Source organism: Lissotriton vulgaris, chromosome 3_1 (assembly GCF_964263255.1).
Source record: "Lissotriton vulgaris chromosome 3_1, aLisVul1.2, whole genome shotgun sequence".
In the NCBI taxonomy this organism is placed as follows: domain Eukaryota; kingdom Metazoa; phylum Chordata; class Amphibia; order Caudata; family Salamandridae; genus Lissotriton; species Lissotriton vulgaris.
In genome coordinates, this window is record NC_141689.1 from 1,063,738,316 (window position 1) to 1,063,756,466 (window position 18,151).

The 18,151-nt window shown below is 45.6% G+C and overlaps 1 protein-coding gene across 3 annotated transcripts in view; it reads right to left on the minus strand.

Annotated features, from left to right (window-relative positions):
- Positions 1–3,343: 3,343 nt before the first annotated feature.
- Positions 3,344–18,151, minus strand: part of TOPORS (TOP1 binding arginine/serine rich protein, E3 ubiquitin ligase) — an 84,561-nt gene continuing 69,753 nt past the window's right edge. For all 3 annotated transcript variants that reach the window (XM_086961488.1, XM_086961487.1, XM_086961485.1), the window contains exon 2: positions 3,344–7,225. In XM_086961488.1, coding sequence (XP_086817614.1) covers positions 3,785–7,222 — 3,438 coding nt within the window. In that variant the 5' untranslated portion in view covers positions 7,223–7,225 and the 3' untranslated portion in view covers positions 3,344–3,784. The remainder of the gene's footprint in view (positions 7,226–18,151) is intronic.

Sequence of the window (18,151 nt, forward strand, 5' to 3'; positions counted from 1 at the left end):
AAGGACAAGCAGAGATTACACACCCTGTCCTGATCCTTCCTAGAGTATTTGGCGCAACACTTATACCAGAAGCTGAAAGGCGCCTTTTCCATCCCTAGTTGTCAAGTGCATGGAGTCCGTCACTGTTCGATTCAATGCCTAGAAAAGGATGATATGGTGTAGGTGGTGCTCGAGCAGCCAGATTCAAAGAGGTAACACTAATCAGTGTATTTGATTGTCTAAGTCGTCAATGGTTGAAAAGAACAGAGTGCTGTAAGGGCCTCCATGCAGGAATCGAGCTTTGGTCATGGACCACCGAGATAGACGTCCAGGCCCGATGGCAGATAAAAACAAAGGAGCAGAGGAACATGGGCAATAAACACTAGATAAGTCATCATATCTCATGACTCAGACTTCTTAGAAGAAAAAACACTTTCAAATATCTGAGCTGAAAACTAGCAGGATATGCTCAGCATATGGATCTACACATGCACCTAATACAACATTCAACTGGCTTGGGTAGCTTTGTTCTTTAAAGTCGGTATAAACACAGATAACCTCTTAAAATGGGGTGGGAGTGAGTGGACAAACCAAACCTCTTCAGTACTGTCACGAAGATCAAAAAAGAGCATGAATGCAGCTCAAAAATACACTGACAAATAATAACTTGCAAAATTCCACTTCTAGCGCAATTTAATCTGTGTTAAGCTTTTACCTGATTTTGGATAGGAGAGGGAGGAGTTTTAAAGCTTCTTTATCAAGTCTTAAACAAAATAACTTAGTATTATGCAGTTTTTATACTATTTTGCTGAAATTAACTAATGTGTGAATTAATGGCAAACGGACCAGTCAGTTGTATATCAGGCAGAGCCAGGAACGTGACTGGCTGTTCAGCTCCACCTGCCTTTGAGAGTCACTGTCTAATTTTAAAATACGTACATTTTTCATTAATGCCCAGTCTGCTTAAGTAATCTTCTATGTATTTATTTAAATGTGGCAGCATCTAATGTTCTGAAGCAGTCAACTTTTCTGCGCCAAGTGGCTGCTCCTATCACAGGGAACAAGAAGACACCCCCGTTGAGAAGTTTGAGCTCACAAGAAAGCCAAAGAGTCAAATAAGAAAGAAAGAAAAAGTAAACCAAGCACCAAATTATAAAAGGTAATTCTGGGTGCATCAATTTGAAAGCGGAGATGGGATTACTGTGGGGCAAAGAAAGATATATGTCAAGATCGCTGGTTGAGTGTGGTTGCAGGGGGTTGGAAAATCTGAATTTATCAGATAGGCAAAGTGCATTTCTAATGTTTGACACCTAGCACTAGAGAAAGGACCAGCATGGTGACCTAGGGTCTGGGATTTTACAACTTGTGTGCACTACGCCCAGGCCAACTTCGGTGAATCTTTACTGGACACAGCCATGTGGTTAAGAGTTAAGTTACAGAGAACAGTTGATTTTGGTTAATGATATCAATATCAGGGTATCGTTAAGGGATGGTGCTGGTGCATTGGTTTTTAGGAGGTGTGCAGAGTTTGGGTGGTGTGGCCACAGTTGGGCCAAATCAAGAGTAAAGGCAGACCTCTTTTCCTTAACACTAACAGTAAGGTGACTCCCCAACTCTCTAAGACACCATTCTTTTTTAGCAAATCTGTGGATTACACATCTATCAAGATCAAAGTCGTTGTGAGATCTGTAATCCGTAAAGAGAAATGGGAGAAATTCAGCAGATCCCAAATACTCCAGAAAAAGTTCAGCATCACCGAGTGTAACCAGCTTAATTGAGGATGTGCTGTGACTAGTTTGAATAAATTCAGCAACCTAAAGGCTCCTTCAAATCACTAAGTATGTACGTTTTAGACTTCCTGCCCCTGGATTTGAATATTGGCTTGTCAACAGAATAAGAGGAAATTTCCCCATGTCACTAGAGCATTTTTTTTAATACAATAGTGGCAGCAAATGAACATTCATGCTTATCCAAGTGGATATTCAAATATGGTCCATCACATACAGAGTAGAATAATATCCACTCACTGAAAGTTCTTCAGCACCTCATCAGGGTGGAATAAACACAGCTGCCAAATACCATATGCTTCTATTTAATTGGTTTTGATATTTTCCTACAGCCCTTCTGCTTTACCCAGCAACCTAGTTAGGCTCAGGAGACCGTGGTTACTCCAAAGGCTGTGAGAACCTGCTTATGTTACTTGTGTGTGAAAAGAGCCCAAAGAAGTGTTCCAGACCTTTTGCTTTTGCAAGATGGCCAACATATTAGAATACATTGTATGCTCCCTTTTGCTTTTTCAAGGGGAATAGAAGGGGGTGAGTGGGGGGCAGCGCTAGGGGCTTGGCTATGATGCCTACCCCACCACCCCAAACAAATGATCAGTACTGTTGTAGTAGGAGTTTAGCCTGTGACCCAAAGAAAGGTTTTAACATGCCTGAATACTGGTGTCATCCGATCTTTTGGACACGTGAAAAAAAGTGTTATTTTGCTGGCATCAACAGTAATCTGAATGCCCCAAACAGCATCCAATGCATAGGAGATCGAATACTAGCATGTTGAGGGCAAAGGCAGAACTTTCACTCCTGGCTGGTGGTTCTGAAATCACAGAAGTCAGTACATGGATAATCTATTATGCATGTTGATTATGGTAATATACGTAGAAAGCTAACACTGAGGAGATTAGAATACACAAGAACATCGGAAGTTCACACTAAAATCTGTCCTATTCAAAGAACTTCAAAAAGATACTCAGTGTCATAATCTTACGTTACAATTCAGCTATGACCAACTGCAAAAAGAAAATGCTTTCCAATATGTTCAGCTGGTGTACTGATGATTCATATCTTAAAGAACAAGATCACAAAGGGGGTACTGAATATTAATAATTTAAGTTGATATTATTCACACCAGTACTGTTTCGCATGTCTGCTTTCTCCAATTTTTCAAACCTTTACTCAGGGCTACAACTCCCAGAACTGAGGTCTCAAGGACTGCCTCGGAACTCAATCAACAATAGTGCAACTCTATTTGTGCCCTTGGTTTAGTACCAATGGCATGCAAACTAAACACAGCTGTTTTTCCAGTCTAGTCAAACCTACTGGAAAACAGAAAGTAAATTAGAAAACAGTGAACACCCCCCATCAAATTTGGGTTACCTGCATCTTCTTTTCCAGTAAATCCAACATTAAAATTCCATTTAGCCACACATACGACCTGCATTCTAGCAAACACTTTCAGAAATGAATGACAAATACCATCCATAACGGGCTGGGAATCAGCACATCCTTCTGTTGGTAAAATATCTCAGCAAATGCCAACATGTGGTAAGAGTATACACAATATTTTTTAGAGAAGCTACCTGTTCGAAGTTGACATATTTAAAGGGTTTAATACTTGGACATTAAAATAGCCTCCCCAAAATATAATTAAAGTGTCTTCAAAATTCCTGGTACAACAGTGTGTAAAATTCAATTATATGAATATGTACATTAAAAAAACTATAAAATAAAGTAAAATAAATAAAGTTGCTAGAAATATATTAAGTAATTATCGCAATCAAACAGTTTAGTCTTAATGACTAATACACCTGGGAGAAGGCACTGCTTTGGAAGAAAAGTCCATCTTATAAATCTGCCTAACCCTTTCTACAAGTGGGCAAGTAGGACTGCACAAACCCTTTCAGAAACACAAAACACCAGACGTTTCTTTCTTTTTTTTTATAGGGAACAAGGGAGTTGGAAGTGAAAAATGTCTTCATTCCAAAGAATTCTGAATATAGCAAGACATTGGACGGAGGTAAAAAGTGCTACGTCTTCTCATGAGAATGATCAAACAAACAGGTTGTGTCCATGAGTCTATTTGGAAAGGTAGGTAAAAGTGGAGGTCTCTCAGCAGGATTCCCTTCATATGCATCAATTGATGGTGAAGTCAATGGCGATGCTGAGGCCGACAGGTGGGGCGATGTTGAGGCCGACAGGTGGGGCGATGCTGAGGCCGACAGGTGGGGCGATGCCGAGGCCGACAGGTGGGGCGATGCAGAGGCCGACAGGTGGGGCGATGCCGAGGCCGACAGGTGGGGCGATGCCGAGGCCGACAGGTGGGGCGATGCCGAGGCCGACAGGTGGGGCGATGCCGAGGCAGACAGGTGGGGCGATGCCGAGGCAGACAGGTGGGGCGATGCCGAGGCAGACAGGTGGGGCGATGCAGAGGCCAAAAAGAAGGCAGACTGAAAGTTTGAGACTGTGGCTCCTTGTAATATTGGGGATCTTGGAGAGTTTGACACAGGTGTTACTGGGGAGGTTGGAAAGGGTAGCCTTGGTGAGACTGAGGTGGGAGCTCTTGGTGAGTCAAAGGGTCCTGCTTGTAATGTCTCTGCACTGCGTGCAAAAGCAGCCAAAACAGACTCATTACTCTGACTGCTGTCACTTTCTTCCATTGCACCCAAGGGCTGATCATTTGAGCTTTCATCAAAATGGAAATCATCCAATATCCCTGTTGCTGCATCCAAATGCCCACTACTAGTAGTATTATCACAGTCCTTGTCTATAGCATCATCATCAGTACCTGCTAGATCTATTTCATCCAAAGAATCATAAATGTCCTGAGACTTCCCCATGATCAATGAGGTGGCTGTGCTGCTTTCTCCTTTTTTGGGGGTAGAAGTGGTACAAGCATTCTCACTGTTACATTCTTTCTCCACTTTTGGCCCATGATCGCCATCACTGTCAATGGTAATCACAACTGGAGAACTGTTGGTTGATCGAGCCACATGGTGCCGTCTACGTTTCTTCTTGTGCTTCTTTTTCTTCTTCTTACGGTGCTTGTCTGTGTCAGTGGCTTTGCCTTCATATACAATCTCTATGCTGGGGCTCCGTGTTTTTTTCCTTCTCTTATGTTTGGTCTCATTGTTGTGTTTTGCCAAGTCCTCTTCATTTCTATACTCGTTGTTGTACCTGGATGGTGGCCTCTTCTGGGGAGAGTTTTCTTTCCCATGGACCTGCAGAACATCCTGCGGCTCTGCCTCACCTTCTTGATTTTCCAAGTGTCGTGTTTTGTATTTTCTCTTGCCACCAGGTTTTTCGGACCGCGACCAGTCCATTCCAGATGTCATAGTACGAGATCGGCTGCTGGAGCGGCTCCTAGAACTGTGCCTTTCACTTTGATGCCGGCCACTTTGACTGTGGCTTTTATGGCCCCAGGTGTTTTTCCTCTCAGTGTAGGACTTCAGCATGTAATCTGGACTTATGTGATACTGTCCTCTACTACTTCTATAGGACTCTTCATATCCACCCCTATCTCTGTTTCTGCTATAATATGTGTACTCCCACTGATAAGAGCTTCTGTAGTTTTCTTGTGGATAACGGTATTCATGATCTCTGCTCCTAGACCTCTGTCGATCACGGCTTCTTGACCTCGAACTGCCCCCATTTCTTGATATAGAGCTTCCACTAGTTATAGATACAGTCTGACTTCTCATTGATGAACTTCTGTCCCTGCTTTTTAGACGGTTTTTGCTGCTGTCCTTTTTCTTTATCCTCTCCCTGCTTCTTGAACTTCTGCTTCTCAGCCTCTCTTTGCTGTGGTGTTTACTCCGGTGTCTGTGCCCCCTACCATGTGACGAGTGTGAAAGAGACTCTGAACTCCTTGAACTTGTCCGATTTCTTTGTGGCTCATGGTTGCCTGGGGAACGCCTTTTATCTCTAGACAAAGAACTTAAAAAATCATCTGACCTCTTGCTATCACTTTTCTTCTTCTTTAAACTGCTGTTAGTTAAAGGCAACAACTTCCCCTTATGTTTAATCTTTTTATCAGCTTTATTTTTAGGAGAAACTGAACTCTGTGAGGAGGGAAGGCTAGTATCACTATCATCACTAAAGAGAAACTGTGGGTGCTCTGGCTTTTTAGTAGCCTCGCTTTTCATTTCATAAAGTGATGCCTCAGAATCAGAGGACAACTCCACCAATTCCGGTGTTCTCTCTGCAAGTGGTTTGAGATAGCCAACAATTAGGCAGTCCTCTACAACAGCAGGGCTACTTTCCTTAGCAGTTAGACTAGGATCCGCTTTCACATCTTCCTGGTTAGCAGCAACATCTGCAGTTGTTTCCTCATCAGAGCTTACTGAACTAATAGACAGAGAAGACACAGTGGTTGGACCAAGCTCAATTGTGGAATAAGAGGGCCCAGGAGTTTCATCATCCCAAGGAGCCTGCCCAACACTCAAATCGGAAGGATTAACATCTGGTTCTGCTGCTTCTGCCTCATCTGGTGATATGGTGATAACTGTAGAGTCAGAGTGACTTCCTTCTTCATATGAGGGAGCAGGGCAATCATAATTGGAATGCTGATCATAGGCTTCCATGTTATAAGGGCAACGGGCAAAGCTTACCAACTCATGCAAAAAGTGATCTGTACGGTGAAGCAGGAAAGGTCTTAGATCTTCAGCAAAAGCTTGACTCTCCAAGTCATATCGTGTAACATTACTCATGATGATATGTTGCACAATGTTAACTAGAGAGCCATGAACACCAAATAGGACAGTTAGTTCACGTTTCAACCATGGGATTAACCTATGTAGGCAAGCAGGGTTCCTGCGATAGAATTCAGATGAAATGTCCCTGAAACGACCACCATCCTGAATGCTACGGACGCGTACTCCAGAGCGGTAGAGTGCCCGCCTAAAGTGTATTATGTCCTGCTCCTGAATTTGTCGCATGGATCTACCTTCTGCACTGGCTTGTCGCCTTGATGCAAGCCTTCGAATCATTACATGGATGCTATCATTTCTCTGCACAGGAGGCTGCCCAGCCAGGCCTTCAAATAATATCCCATTATCTGGGGGTGAGACTGTCCGTGAAACGCTTCTGCGAGAGTTTACTAGATTACGCCGCTCCCGTGTCAAAGTACTCCTGTATCGAAAGCGACGTCCATCTGGACTACCAAAGGAGCCATTTTCAGATGGCCGCAGAACAAACTCCTGGAAATCATCTTCAGCCTGTACACTGTGGAAGATAGAATAGAATGGTTGCTTGCAAAGAGGGCACTCTGCCTTGTTCTTAGACCATTCCTGAATGCAGCGGAAACAGAACCTATGGAGGCAGCGGTCCAAGTAGGAAACATTTTCAAATCTGTCCAAGCAAATGGGGCACTTAGAGTCTGGTGATGCATCCGCTGGAACATTCTTGCGAGAACCAGCTTTAGATGAAAAGCTGCTACCCACTGCCAATTCCTCTGCTGCTGCTAACATTACCTGTAATCAAAGACAGAAAAGAGGGATTAGAAAAAGAGGCGAATACAAAACAACATTCTTTGTAGTTAGTTTTTTTTACATTTATCCATCTGTAACTCTCGCTTCAAATGTGAGACTACATTAATTTAAAAAGTCAAGATGACATGAAGGTGTGCAGCTCTCTCAACAGATTTTAAACCAGCAAGCAATAAAAATGTGTATTTAGCTCACCTTCACCAAACTGTAATCTCTGCCACTATTTGTTATTTTTAGGTATGGAGTAGCTGCTTATATCAAAAAAGATCCCTCAAGGCCTAAAGAGTACTATTAAATTGGCGATAAATACCATTCTGTATATGTTCTACTAGACCCATACTATCAACCTAATATGTTTTCCATGGTCTTTTTTAAGTAATCCAGCTACAAATGAGGCAAACTTTGTGTAAATGCTTTTTATTGATTGTAAACGTAAAACAAAGTACAGCAATATACTGCAGTATATCAAAAACATTTCCAAAAGATATTTTCCTGAAACAATCATGAGCTACATCCGGTCAGCACACAGCTTTCCACCATTGTTTCCATACTTGGTAATATTTATGGGTACAACCTTTAGTTGTATAGGCCTGTTCTTCCACTTTTAAACCGTAATCCATCCCTTTTACCCATTCTTTAAATGGTAGGTGCCCTACCTAGCCGCCAGTGACGGACGATACTGCATTTACCTACTAGAACCCTATTGCCACAAACAGTTTTGTGAGTATACTACCACCCCAATCATCCATGAAGCGGGAGTGAGTTAATCTATTATATACCCAGGTCCAGTACGGTGGCATGACCGGACAGCTCCACAAAGTATAGGAGAAGGTGCCTGGGGCCACTTTGTAACCGTGCTCAAGTCTCAATTGCCTGTGATGCATTCTACTCAGTCTTGTCGGACTAAAAGTCACAGTGCAAATATTTACAAGTCTCAGTCGCATGGAGATTAGATTGTAAGAGTTTTGAGGGCCATTTTTGCCTCAACCCAGTCAGCTTTGTCTATAGGTCCGACAGCTTGTGTCCATCATATCTTTAATTTTGAAGGGGGTCTGGGACATGTTAACCAATGTGTGATAGAAGCTATTACCTAACTACGCGATGGGGAGTCTGGATTAAAGGGAGTTACTCTCTGGCATGGACAGGGCCATCGGCCTCACCGGCGTGTAGTAGTTGTAATTAACTGTAACATTGTATGTTGCGAAGATTATAAGTGTTGGATAAGGATGTAAAGGAGATGTGGTCACATGTCCAGACATCTCCAAGTATACATCCCTATGAGATCCCATTGGCAAACCCCCAGCAGGTTTGCAATATTCTTAAGCAAGGTGCCACACCAGAGTAAAGTAAATGGCTCCACTGAATCCAACAGAGTGAGGCACGCCAACAGGACAGTTTTGCTTTGTTTCCTTGACAGCAGGAAAGTTGCAGTGTATGGTTGATGTATTTAACGGAGTGCGTCCTCCCAGTTTAGGCGTGGGGTTCCTACCCTAGACAGGGATAGGAGATTTACTTTCATCCCTCCTTTCTTTAGGAGGGTTCCTTGTTAAAGTAAACACGCTTCACAAGTGGTTATGATCATTCAAAGCTTTAATTCATCACTAGAATATGTTGAATTTCATTATGGTTGAGACTTGCAAACATCCCATAACTTTAGAATGGTATCTCCATCATAATCTACAGACTTAATGGTACCAATGCATTTCGAGAAGTGCCCTTCTTCAGGGGGATACGTCATCCCGGAAAGAAAAAAAAAATAACCAAAACACACACAAGTGGAGTACATGGCTTATAAGCAAAAAGTTCAAGCCTGTTTAAACAACGAAAATGCCTAACATTCAGTATAGAAGATCTAGTTGTTTACAGTAGGTGGGAAGTGGAGAATCCCTGATTGATATCCAAGTGCAAGTCTTAACAATTTGCTACAAAATATACAGCAAACGTGAACACAGTGGCTGTAATGGAATCCAGGAAACATTTAGAATCAAGTGCCTCCGAACAGAATGTGCTTGTTAAACACCACTGTGAATCACAGCTCATAAAAGAGCAGAAGGTAAAGTTTTGGGCAATTGGGGAAAAATACTTTATATATGGATTTGCTTTCATGCCATTCTAATGTGACAATGTGTAGAGTTGCTCTTTTAATTTGTTGTGGTTGCAGCCAGTAATTAATCGTGATGAATGTAACTTTGCCCTGATTATCAAACAATAAAAAATATTTAAAATAATAAATATATTTAAAAAAATAAAAGACAGAGCTGGAAGTCTCCCCTGCTTGTGAACAGTCAAAAATAAACTAACCACCCAATAATGGAAACCTGCCCAGTCACGATTAGTTACATGTGTCAATTAACGGTCGCTTGTGAATAACCACATTTCAAGAAAACTCACTGCAAACTAGGAGCTCAAGACACATCTCTGTTGGCGTTTGGTACTCAATGAAATGAGAGTGGAACTGAACATAAAGAATGGACTATCACCCCTGGTCAAATACGAAATACAAATACAGCACCATCATGGGCTGAAGTTAAATGCTTTTTTTTTTTTTTTTTTTTTTTTTACACGAGGCACGATCCTAACGGTGTTTTTTACTTATTTACATGGTTCCAAGCAACGGACACTTGCCGTCTTGGAACTCCCGCTGCCCATGAAGCAATACTCTAACGCTTCACGTGTAAGCAACGCTAGTACTAATTGCATAGTACAATCTATATAAACGCATGCGGCACCTCCAAAGCACTGCCGTATATTGGACGCGCGCCTATAGGTATGCCTCGGCATGTTGTGTGTCTGCTGCGTGAATGGTTGTGATCGCTCTCCCCCTGCCTCCCCTCCCCCACAGTATGTTTACCACCAGCATACGATACAGATCGTTTAGCACAGAACCAGTTGATGAACAAAACAGTCTAGCCCAACACGTCACAAACGCGGTAAAATACTGCCTGGGCACAACTGTCGTTTATCAGAGACAGACCACTGGTACGACCTGAACCTTAGGTTTTTCTACCACTACAGCTCTGGTGAATCCACTAAGCTCACCTATTCACTAAGTGTGTACCTTTGTATTGTCTTACCCGGTACAACCCAACCCTTTATATGTTTTTTCTTCACAGGTTTTTCCTGATTCAGGATAAAACACCACTTTTTCACAAGACCATAATTTGTGGTCTTTAAAGTGGACGAGGGCTGGACGCGCCTTAGCGTGTGCGGACCACCCCGTTCAAAAACACGGTCCTGAAGAAAACCAATAGAATCTTTTTGAAATGGTTGAAACATGTAGACCTAAATTTTAAAACCACACATAGCACACTACGCTATTTTTAGATATACCACACGTTTTGAGACACCACAGCCTTCCTAAGTAGGCACTGGTGCCACACGATAATTTTTAATAGGGACAAATCACTCAAGAATAAAGTCTTTGCAGTGAGTAGCTTTGTCCCTTTTTAACACACTTTTCACAATTTTTTCTCACATATAAAAAAAACAAAGAACCCGCTCCACTGTAACCAGGTGTCGCAGCACACCCCATAGGCATTCGGCTTATGGGGTGGGACCCCGATGATGAAGCATGTCACCAACTAGGTTGGTGAGTGAGGGGTCTTCTCAAAAAGACAATTTTTGTCTGGTTCAAGGTTGGGACACTTATTGCTAACCTAAGCCTTATGCTTTAGATACAGAGAAAATCCCTACACTGTATACCTTGCATCTAGGGGGTACTCCTCCATTGTTGTTAAACTGAAGTTAAATGCATCTGCAAAGTAATTAAATTGTATATGCCAGAGCAAAATTATCTATACATCCTTGCAAGTAATCCTATGCTCCCATCCTAATGATCAAAGAGGGCGAGCACATATAGACTTAGCCAAAGTTAAGTGGAGCAGCTATAGCACAATCTTGCGCCCAAGAGGAGAATTGAAGTAGAGTTTAAAAGACAAATAACATTGTTGAGAGGCATGAAATGGCACGGAGAGAAACAAAACTATGGATTCAGGCTCAGGTCTCAGAACTGGGGTGAATGTATGACATTGTTCTGCATTCTGTCTATCAATTGTTCTTTTTGCATTTCTCACCCCAGGTGGGATGGGTATGCCCAGAGGTGGGATGGGTATGCCCAGACGTGGGTCCCGTGCTCTCCATGCCACTGGAGTCACGCTATACTGGCTAAAAACCAAAAACCGGTCCTAGGATGCTTGTTTCCAGTCCAGGGAGGACCTGGCCTGGCAGTTCGGGCTGTACTGTTCCCATTTGGCCTAGGGTCAAGACTGATTTGCATATGGCTGGGTACAAACTGGAATGGCATGATGAGCAAAAAACAATGGGTTTAGGCCCAGATCTCTGTACCGGGGTGAATGTAGAACATTGTTCTGCATCGTGTCAATCAATTGTTCTTTTTGCGAGAGCCATCATGAGGCAGCTGATTTCTCCACAAGAAACTGTAGACTATAACCCAAAGATTGAAGAAGTCTCCACCACAAGACCACAAGAACAATGCAGCACAAAAACATACATTTATACCTGTGGGGTTTGGAGGCTCTTGCACCCCAGCCACTATACAGCACTATGCTCACACTCCAGAATCCCACACTCCTAGATGGCCTTCTATACCCTCTCAAAAACTGGTCGCTGGCACCTAATGTTATGAATGACTAAGCTCACTTTCCCTCCGGGCTTAAGAATTTATAGCCTAAACACTTGCCAATCTAAACTATAAAATGGTGTGTTGACATACAACAAGAGGCACACTAAGCATCCATCTATAACGGACATGCCATAAAGATAGTATAATTGCTACAAGACTATTTTATGATGACTACTAAATAGCATTAAACAAGCTTAAATGGATATGTTTGTGGTCTTGAACACTCCAGCCTAGTTTGAACTGCAAGCATGTGAGACGTCGAGCAGAAGTGACAGGAGTGACAGGAGGTGTGCAGCTCGGCACTTGATGTGAGCCGAGGCAGGCACGGACACCCCTCACCCCACTGCAGCAAGCAGTGAGCACACCGTGCGTGGCGACCAACTCTCAAATGGTCAAGGTCCTGAGAGAAACATAACTTCCATCTTCCAGTTTGGTCCCGGTCCTGAGGGAAACAGTAACTGTAGGGGGGGGGGTGAGATCAGCGGGTGGAGCTCGGGCGCCATTAGTAGTGGCCGCTGAGGTGCGGCTTGCTGTACTCCAGTGTGCCCAGCTCTCTGTTGTCCATGTGTTTCTGTTTTCCGAGCCTGCAGCCGAATTTCATCACCTAGCCAGGGGGGCTGCACCACATTTGCCTGCATAGAGGGGGGTCCAATCCCCAGGAAGTCCTGTGTGCCTGGTGCATGAGCCCAATTTGCGGCGCAGGAGCACATTCAGCATCCAGCTAGGTTACTACACCCTTTTTAGGTCTCGGCCTGCGAAACACTGCGCACATGCGCAGTCGAGCTGGCGAGACTTAATAAGATAGAGGATTGTTCACTAGCGAGGTTAAGCCCCGCCCCTCTACTTCTTTGGCTGGCGTCCTAAAAGGTGGCCAGCCATTGGAGAAGAGGTCCTAGTGACGTTCTTCTTGCTCTGCAAGCCCCGTCCTTTTTCAAACTGGCTTACTTGACTTACTGCTGGCGTAAAAGATTTCTTATCTTCTTTATGAAGTGACAGATGGCCCCATAAAGAAGATAAGAAAACAATTACGCCAGCAGCAAGTCAACCCGAGGCCATCCGAGAGGGGCGGCTCTTAAAGAGAAGGCGTTCTTAAAAACTATATTTGCTGACAAGGTAGCTGCTGCTGCGAGAGCGCTTGCGCGTTTTTGCAGTAAAACTGCTGTTTTAAAATATTATTTTAGTTTGTTTTTGGTCATTTTGACCCTTTTTAAATTGCCCCTTACCTGCACCATAAATTGTGCCCCTTCACTGCCGTTTTGGCGGGTCTGGTCCTGGGGTGGGTGCCTGGTTCGTTTTTGGCGGACATCTTGGAGTGGGGTGAGTGGAGTGAGGCTTTTCCAGCTGACAGCGCTTGAATGTGCATGTGACGCCTGGGAACACCTATTTAGGGCGAGTCCCTCCTGCTTTCAGCCCCTGACAAGGTAGCTGCTGCTGCGAGAGCGCTTGCGCGTTTTTGCAGTAAAACTGCTGTTTTAAAATATTATTTTAGTTTGTTTTTGGTCATTTTGACCCTTTTTAAATTGCCCCTTACCTGCACCATAAATTGTGCCCCTTCACTGCCGTTTTGGCGGGTCTGGTCCTGGGGTGGGTGCCTGGTTCGTTTTTGGCGGACATCTTGGAGTGGGGTGAGTGGAGTGAGGCTTTTCCAGCTGACAGCGCTTGAATGTGCATGTGACGCCTGGGAACACCTATTTAAGGCTCCTCCCCTAGCGCAGCGGGATCGCGCAGCGGGCGTGTCCTCGCGTGGCCGGAGTCGTGCCAGAGTCCTGCCCGTCTGCGCCCGTCCGCGCTACAGACGCGCTGGACGTCGCGGGATTCCGGGTAACGGCTATTTTTCCATCTTAGCGTCGCCATGCTGACATACTCGCGGGAGTGCCTGTTTGCCATCGGTCAGGTAAGCCGCTGTTGTACCCTTCCATCGGTACATCCATTGCGAGGCCCGTACCATTGCCCCTGTAATGGGTGGGCTCTTGACTCTCCGAGTCCTCTCCCAAGGACTACTTCTCCGGTGACCCGCCGTATTACAGACTTTCCTTCCTCCTTGCGGATCCTGAACCTGAATGTCAGGTCTGCGCTGAAACACTATCAGAACATCTTTGACCTCATTGAGGAGGAAGCTCCAGACATCTTTGCCATGACTGAAACATGGCTACAGGATGCGGATACCGCTATTACAAATCTATCCTGCCCACCCGGTTATTCTATGTACACCTTGAACAGGTTGTCTAGAGGTGGGGGTATAGCTTTAGTGGTAAGGTCCTCCTATTCCTGTGTCTGGAGTGCCCTAAACATCTCTGGGTGTGAAAGTGCCTTGTTCAAGGTCTCTGTCAGCCCTGAGTTTACGCTGTCCGGGATGGTCGTTTATCGCCCGCCCGGCAGCGATGTGGCGTTTAGAAATGCTTTTCCCGACATTGTTGGCCTTTTGGTCGCAGACTGTGCCAACTTTTCCATCATGGGCGATTTGAACCTGCATTTCGACACCCTCTCAGGCCTGACAGTGCGCTCCATCTCCTCTGACCTAGAGGCCTTTCAACTTCCCCAGATGGTCTCCCAGCCTACCCATTCGGGGGGGCATATTCTGGATCCCCTGTTTACCAATCTGCCGGGGATTACAATCACCTCTATCTCGCCGGTGGAATGGACTGACCACTTTTTGGTGTCCATCCTATGCCCGGTCTTAGCCACCCCTTCCATCTCCTCGGCTAGACGGGTTCAGAAGAGGGCCTGGAAGAAGCTTAGGTTAGAAGACTTCCATCGTCTTCTATTAGAGGAGCCGCTGGGCCCGTTGACGGAGGTAGAAAAGGGGTATGACCTCTTCTGTTCCTGGATTACTAGGGCCTTGGACTCTCTGATACCTATTGTATCTACTAAAATCAACTCCAGAGAGTCGAGCCCCTGGTACGATAGTGCCCTTCGGGCCCTAAAGGGTGCCTGTAGACGGGCTGAGAGGGCCTGGAGGAAAACCTATGGAGCTGATCTAAAAGCTGCATACGCCAGGTCCGTCAAGCTCTACCATCGGGCTATCTGTCGAGCTCGAGCGGCTTTTTATGCCGCGGAATTCCGGAACAGTACTAATCCGTCGAAAGCCATCTTTAAGGCCGTAAAAGATCTTATGTCAAAGCGGACTACCTCTACGACCGTAAGCTCTCTTTCCCACTGTGAATCCCTTGCTTCCTATTTTCTGGGGAAAGTCCAAGCTATTTATCGGACATTCCCTAGCATAGGGTCCGGTCGGGAAAGTATCAATGGGACCCACCATCAGTCTACTCTGCTTGTCTTCCCCCCCCTTACCTTGGACGGGTTTGATAAACTTGCGTTGCAAGTCAAATCTGGATCTCCATCCGATCCAGTAAGGCCTGCTCTCTTTCGAGATCAGGCTTTTATGGGACGTGCAGCTGTATGTTCCCTTGTCAACCTTTCCTTGGAAACAGGAGTAGTTCCAGCCAAGTGGAAGCAAGCTGTGGTGTCCCCAATTATCAAAAAGCCCTCCCTGGACCCGGCCAAGCCTGAAAGCTATCGCCCCATTTCGTTGCTACCTTGGCCAGCCAAGATCACTGAGGCCCATGTCAACTTGGCCCTGTCTGAACATCTTGTACGGACCAATGCCCTCGACCCCACACAAAACGGATTCCGTGCCGGCCACAGCACGGAAACCGCGTTACTTGTGATGGTGGAACATCTCCGTGCAAGGTTGGATGCTGGTCAAACGGCGGCGCTTATATTGTTAGACCTTAGCGCCGCCTTTGACACGGTAGACCACAGCATCCTCCTGCATCGGCTTGAGGAGACCGGCATTGGCGGTCAGGTGTTGCAATGGTTCCACTCCTTTCTAGATAACCGCTCCTTCTGTGTTGCCATCCCTCCCTTCAAGTCCAATTTCCAACCGCTGGCCATGGGGGTTCCGCAAGGGTCCTCGCTGAGTCCCACGTTGTTCAATCTTTACGTGAGACCGCTGGCTGATGTCGCTAGGCAGTGGGGCCTAACTTTGGTCTCATATGCCGACGACACACAGCTGGCGGTTACTCTCAGCGGGGATGCGGAGACTGAGGCCCCCAGGTTTCAGTCTGGACTGAAGGCGGTGGCTAGCTGGTTGACAGGCAACTGCCTTCAGCTAAATGCCACAAAAACGGAGGTGATGGTTGTCGGTAAGGGAGTGGAGCTATGGGGTGACCAATGGTGGCCCTCTGAGCTGGGACCCACTCCGACCCCGGTATCTGAGGTGAAAAACCTGGGGGTCTGGCTGGATGCGGGCCTCTCCTTTGTAGGGCATACTAAAAAAACTGCGGCCTGTTGTTTTGGTCTCCTAAGGGGCTTGAGACCTGTTCTCAAGTTCTTTGACGCCCCGACCAGGCAGCTGGTGATCCAGGCAACGATCATCTCCCGCCTGGATTATGCCAGCTCTCTTCTGGCTGGGGCTAACCAGGCCGAGTTAACCCGTCTGCAGCGGGTTCAGAATGCTGCGGCGAGGGCGATTGTCGGCCTGCCCAGATTCAGCTCGGTGGCAACTGTCCTTCGTACCCTACATTGGCTCCCTGTCAGGAAGCGCATCCTTTTTAAGGTCTTGTGTCTCGCTTTTAAGATTCTGAGAGGTATTGGCCCGGAAATCCTATCCAGCTGTCTTTCCTTTTATGTTCCCACCCGCACCCTCCGTTCCCAGGGTTTGGCCCTTGCGGTGGTCCCCAGATTTAGGCTTAGTCGCATGGGTGGCCGCTCGTTTAGTGTAAAGGCCGCGTCAGCATGGAACTCCCTTCCTGTTGAAATTCGTCTGATGGAGGACCTCTTGACTTTCCGGAGGGCTTTAAAAACTTTCCTGTTTTAGCTGCTTTCATGTTTTTAGTTTCCTGTTGTGTTATGTTCTACCTTGTCTCTGCGCCGGGACTCCCCTTGGCTGGGGTATCTGTGCGCATAATAAATCAATATAACATAACATCCATTGCCCTTCGAAGCCATATAAAATCATAAATAAATTGAAACAGTCCTCCTTTGTCCCGTGATTACGACAGTGATGACAAACGGGATCAAAACTACACCAGGACTCTCAGCCAATCAAGGAGATGCAACCATGAACTATTTAGAGTTGGGAAACTCGGGTGAGGTACAATTGTTTATTGAAATACTTGTCTTTCGATTGGCTGAGGGAGTTCAGCTCATGTGTTCATTTGCTGTTTGGCCCTCGCGTACCCATCATTGTCTAAGAGTAACTGTGTGAACTCTTGCTAATTGTTTGATTGGCTGTCAGGCCTCAGAAGCAGAACTGTGAGCTAGGATTGGGCTAGAGAACGTAAGCTCGCAGTTCATTGGGTGTGAGAATGTATCTGCCCCTGGCATCTGAGTGCCAAGATGTTGAGTTGGTTACTGAGCGACTCAGAGTTCCACTAACTTCTGGCCCAGTGAATCTGTAAGAGGGGCCTCGGAGCCCAGGTCCGGAGGCAGCTGTAATTTCTCAGAATGGGACCCGAGCTGGTGAGTAAGGTAACGTGGGCGGGCTTTGGCTTGGTTGAGCTCAACCGCGCTAGATCTTCTGGTGCACCACCCGGGCTGTACCGTCGTCAAGTACGCGTCATGTGCCTACCTCCATACAGTTGTTCCGTCTTCCGCCCGGTCCCAGGCTCTCTCCCGCTCGGAGACCAGCGGCACCCTGCAGCCACCTACGGGAGCCATGTTTACAAAATTACTGGTGTGGCCCAGGTCATACGAGTAGCTTCAACGACCCTAATCATCCTTGTACGGCCCTTGCTTCGATACTGCAAGGGGACTGAGTGCAAGAAACAACCCCCTGAAATCGAGTGTGTATATGTTTCTATGGGTGTACCAGTAGTGCAAAACTCTCTAAGTGTCATGGTAGATTGTTTGCGCACACGTAGGTAGGGATAGATATATATTTTTCAGTGTCTAAATAATATACCCACTGAAAACTAAGAGTCCGCAAATGTATTAAAGCAGCCTTTCCTGTGTAGCTTGGCAAAGTATTCAATTTTCGGGTGTCAAGCAAAAGTCACTATTTTTGCAGTTATACTTTGTTGTGGTGGTGTTGCCGAATGCATGCACCGTGATCGGCTAGTCTCAGAGATGCGATTTAAAACTATTGATGTTTTTAAAGAAATCTGCTTTGACAGTAGTAAGTAAACTGGGTTTTCCCCACCAATTTCTTTGTATTTATTTTTACCCAGAAATGGACAAAAACCCTCCTGTCTTTTTAGCTACCATGTTCGAATTAACAGCTCTAACATACATATTGTTTTTACTAGAGCTGACCCATGTTCCATATA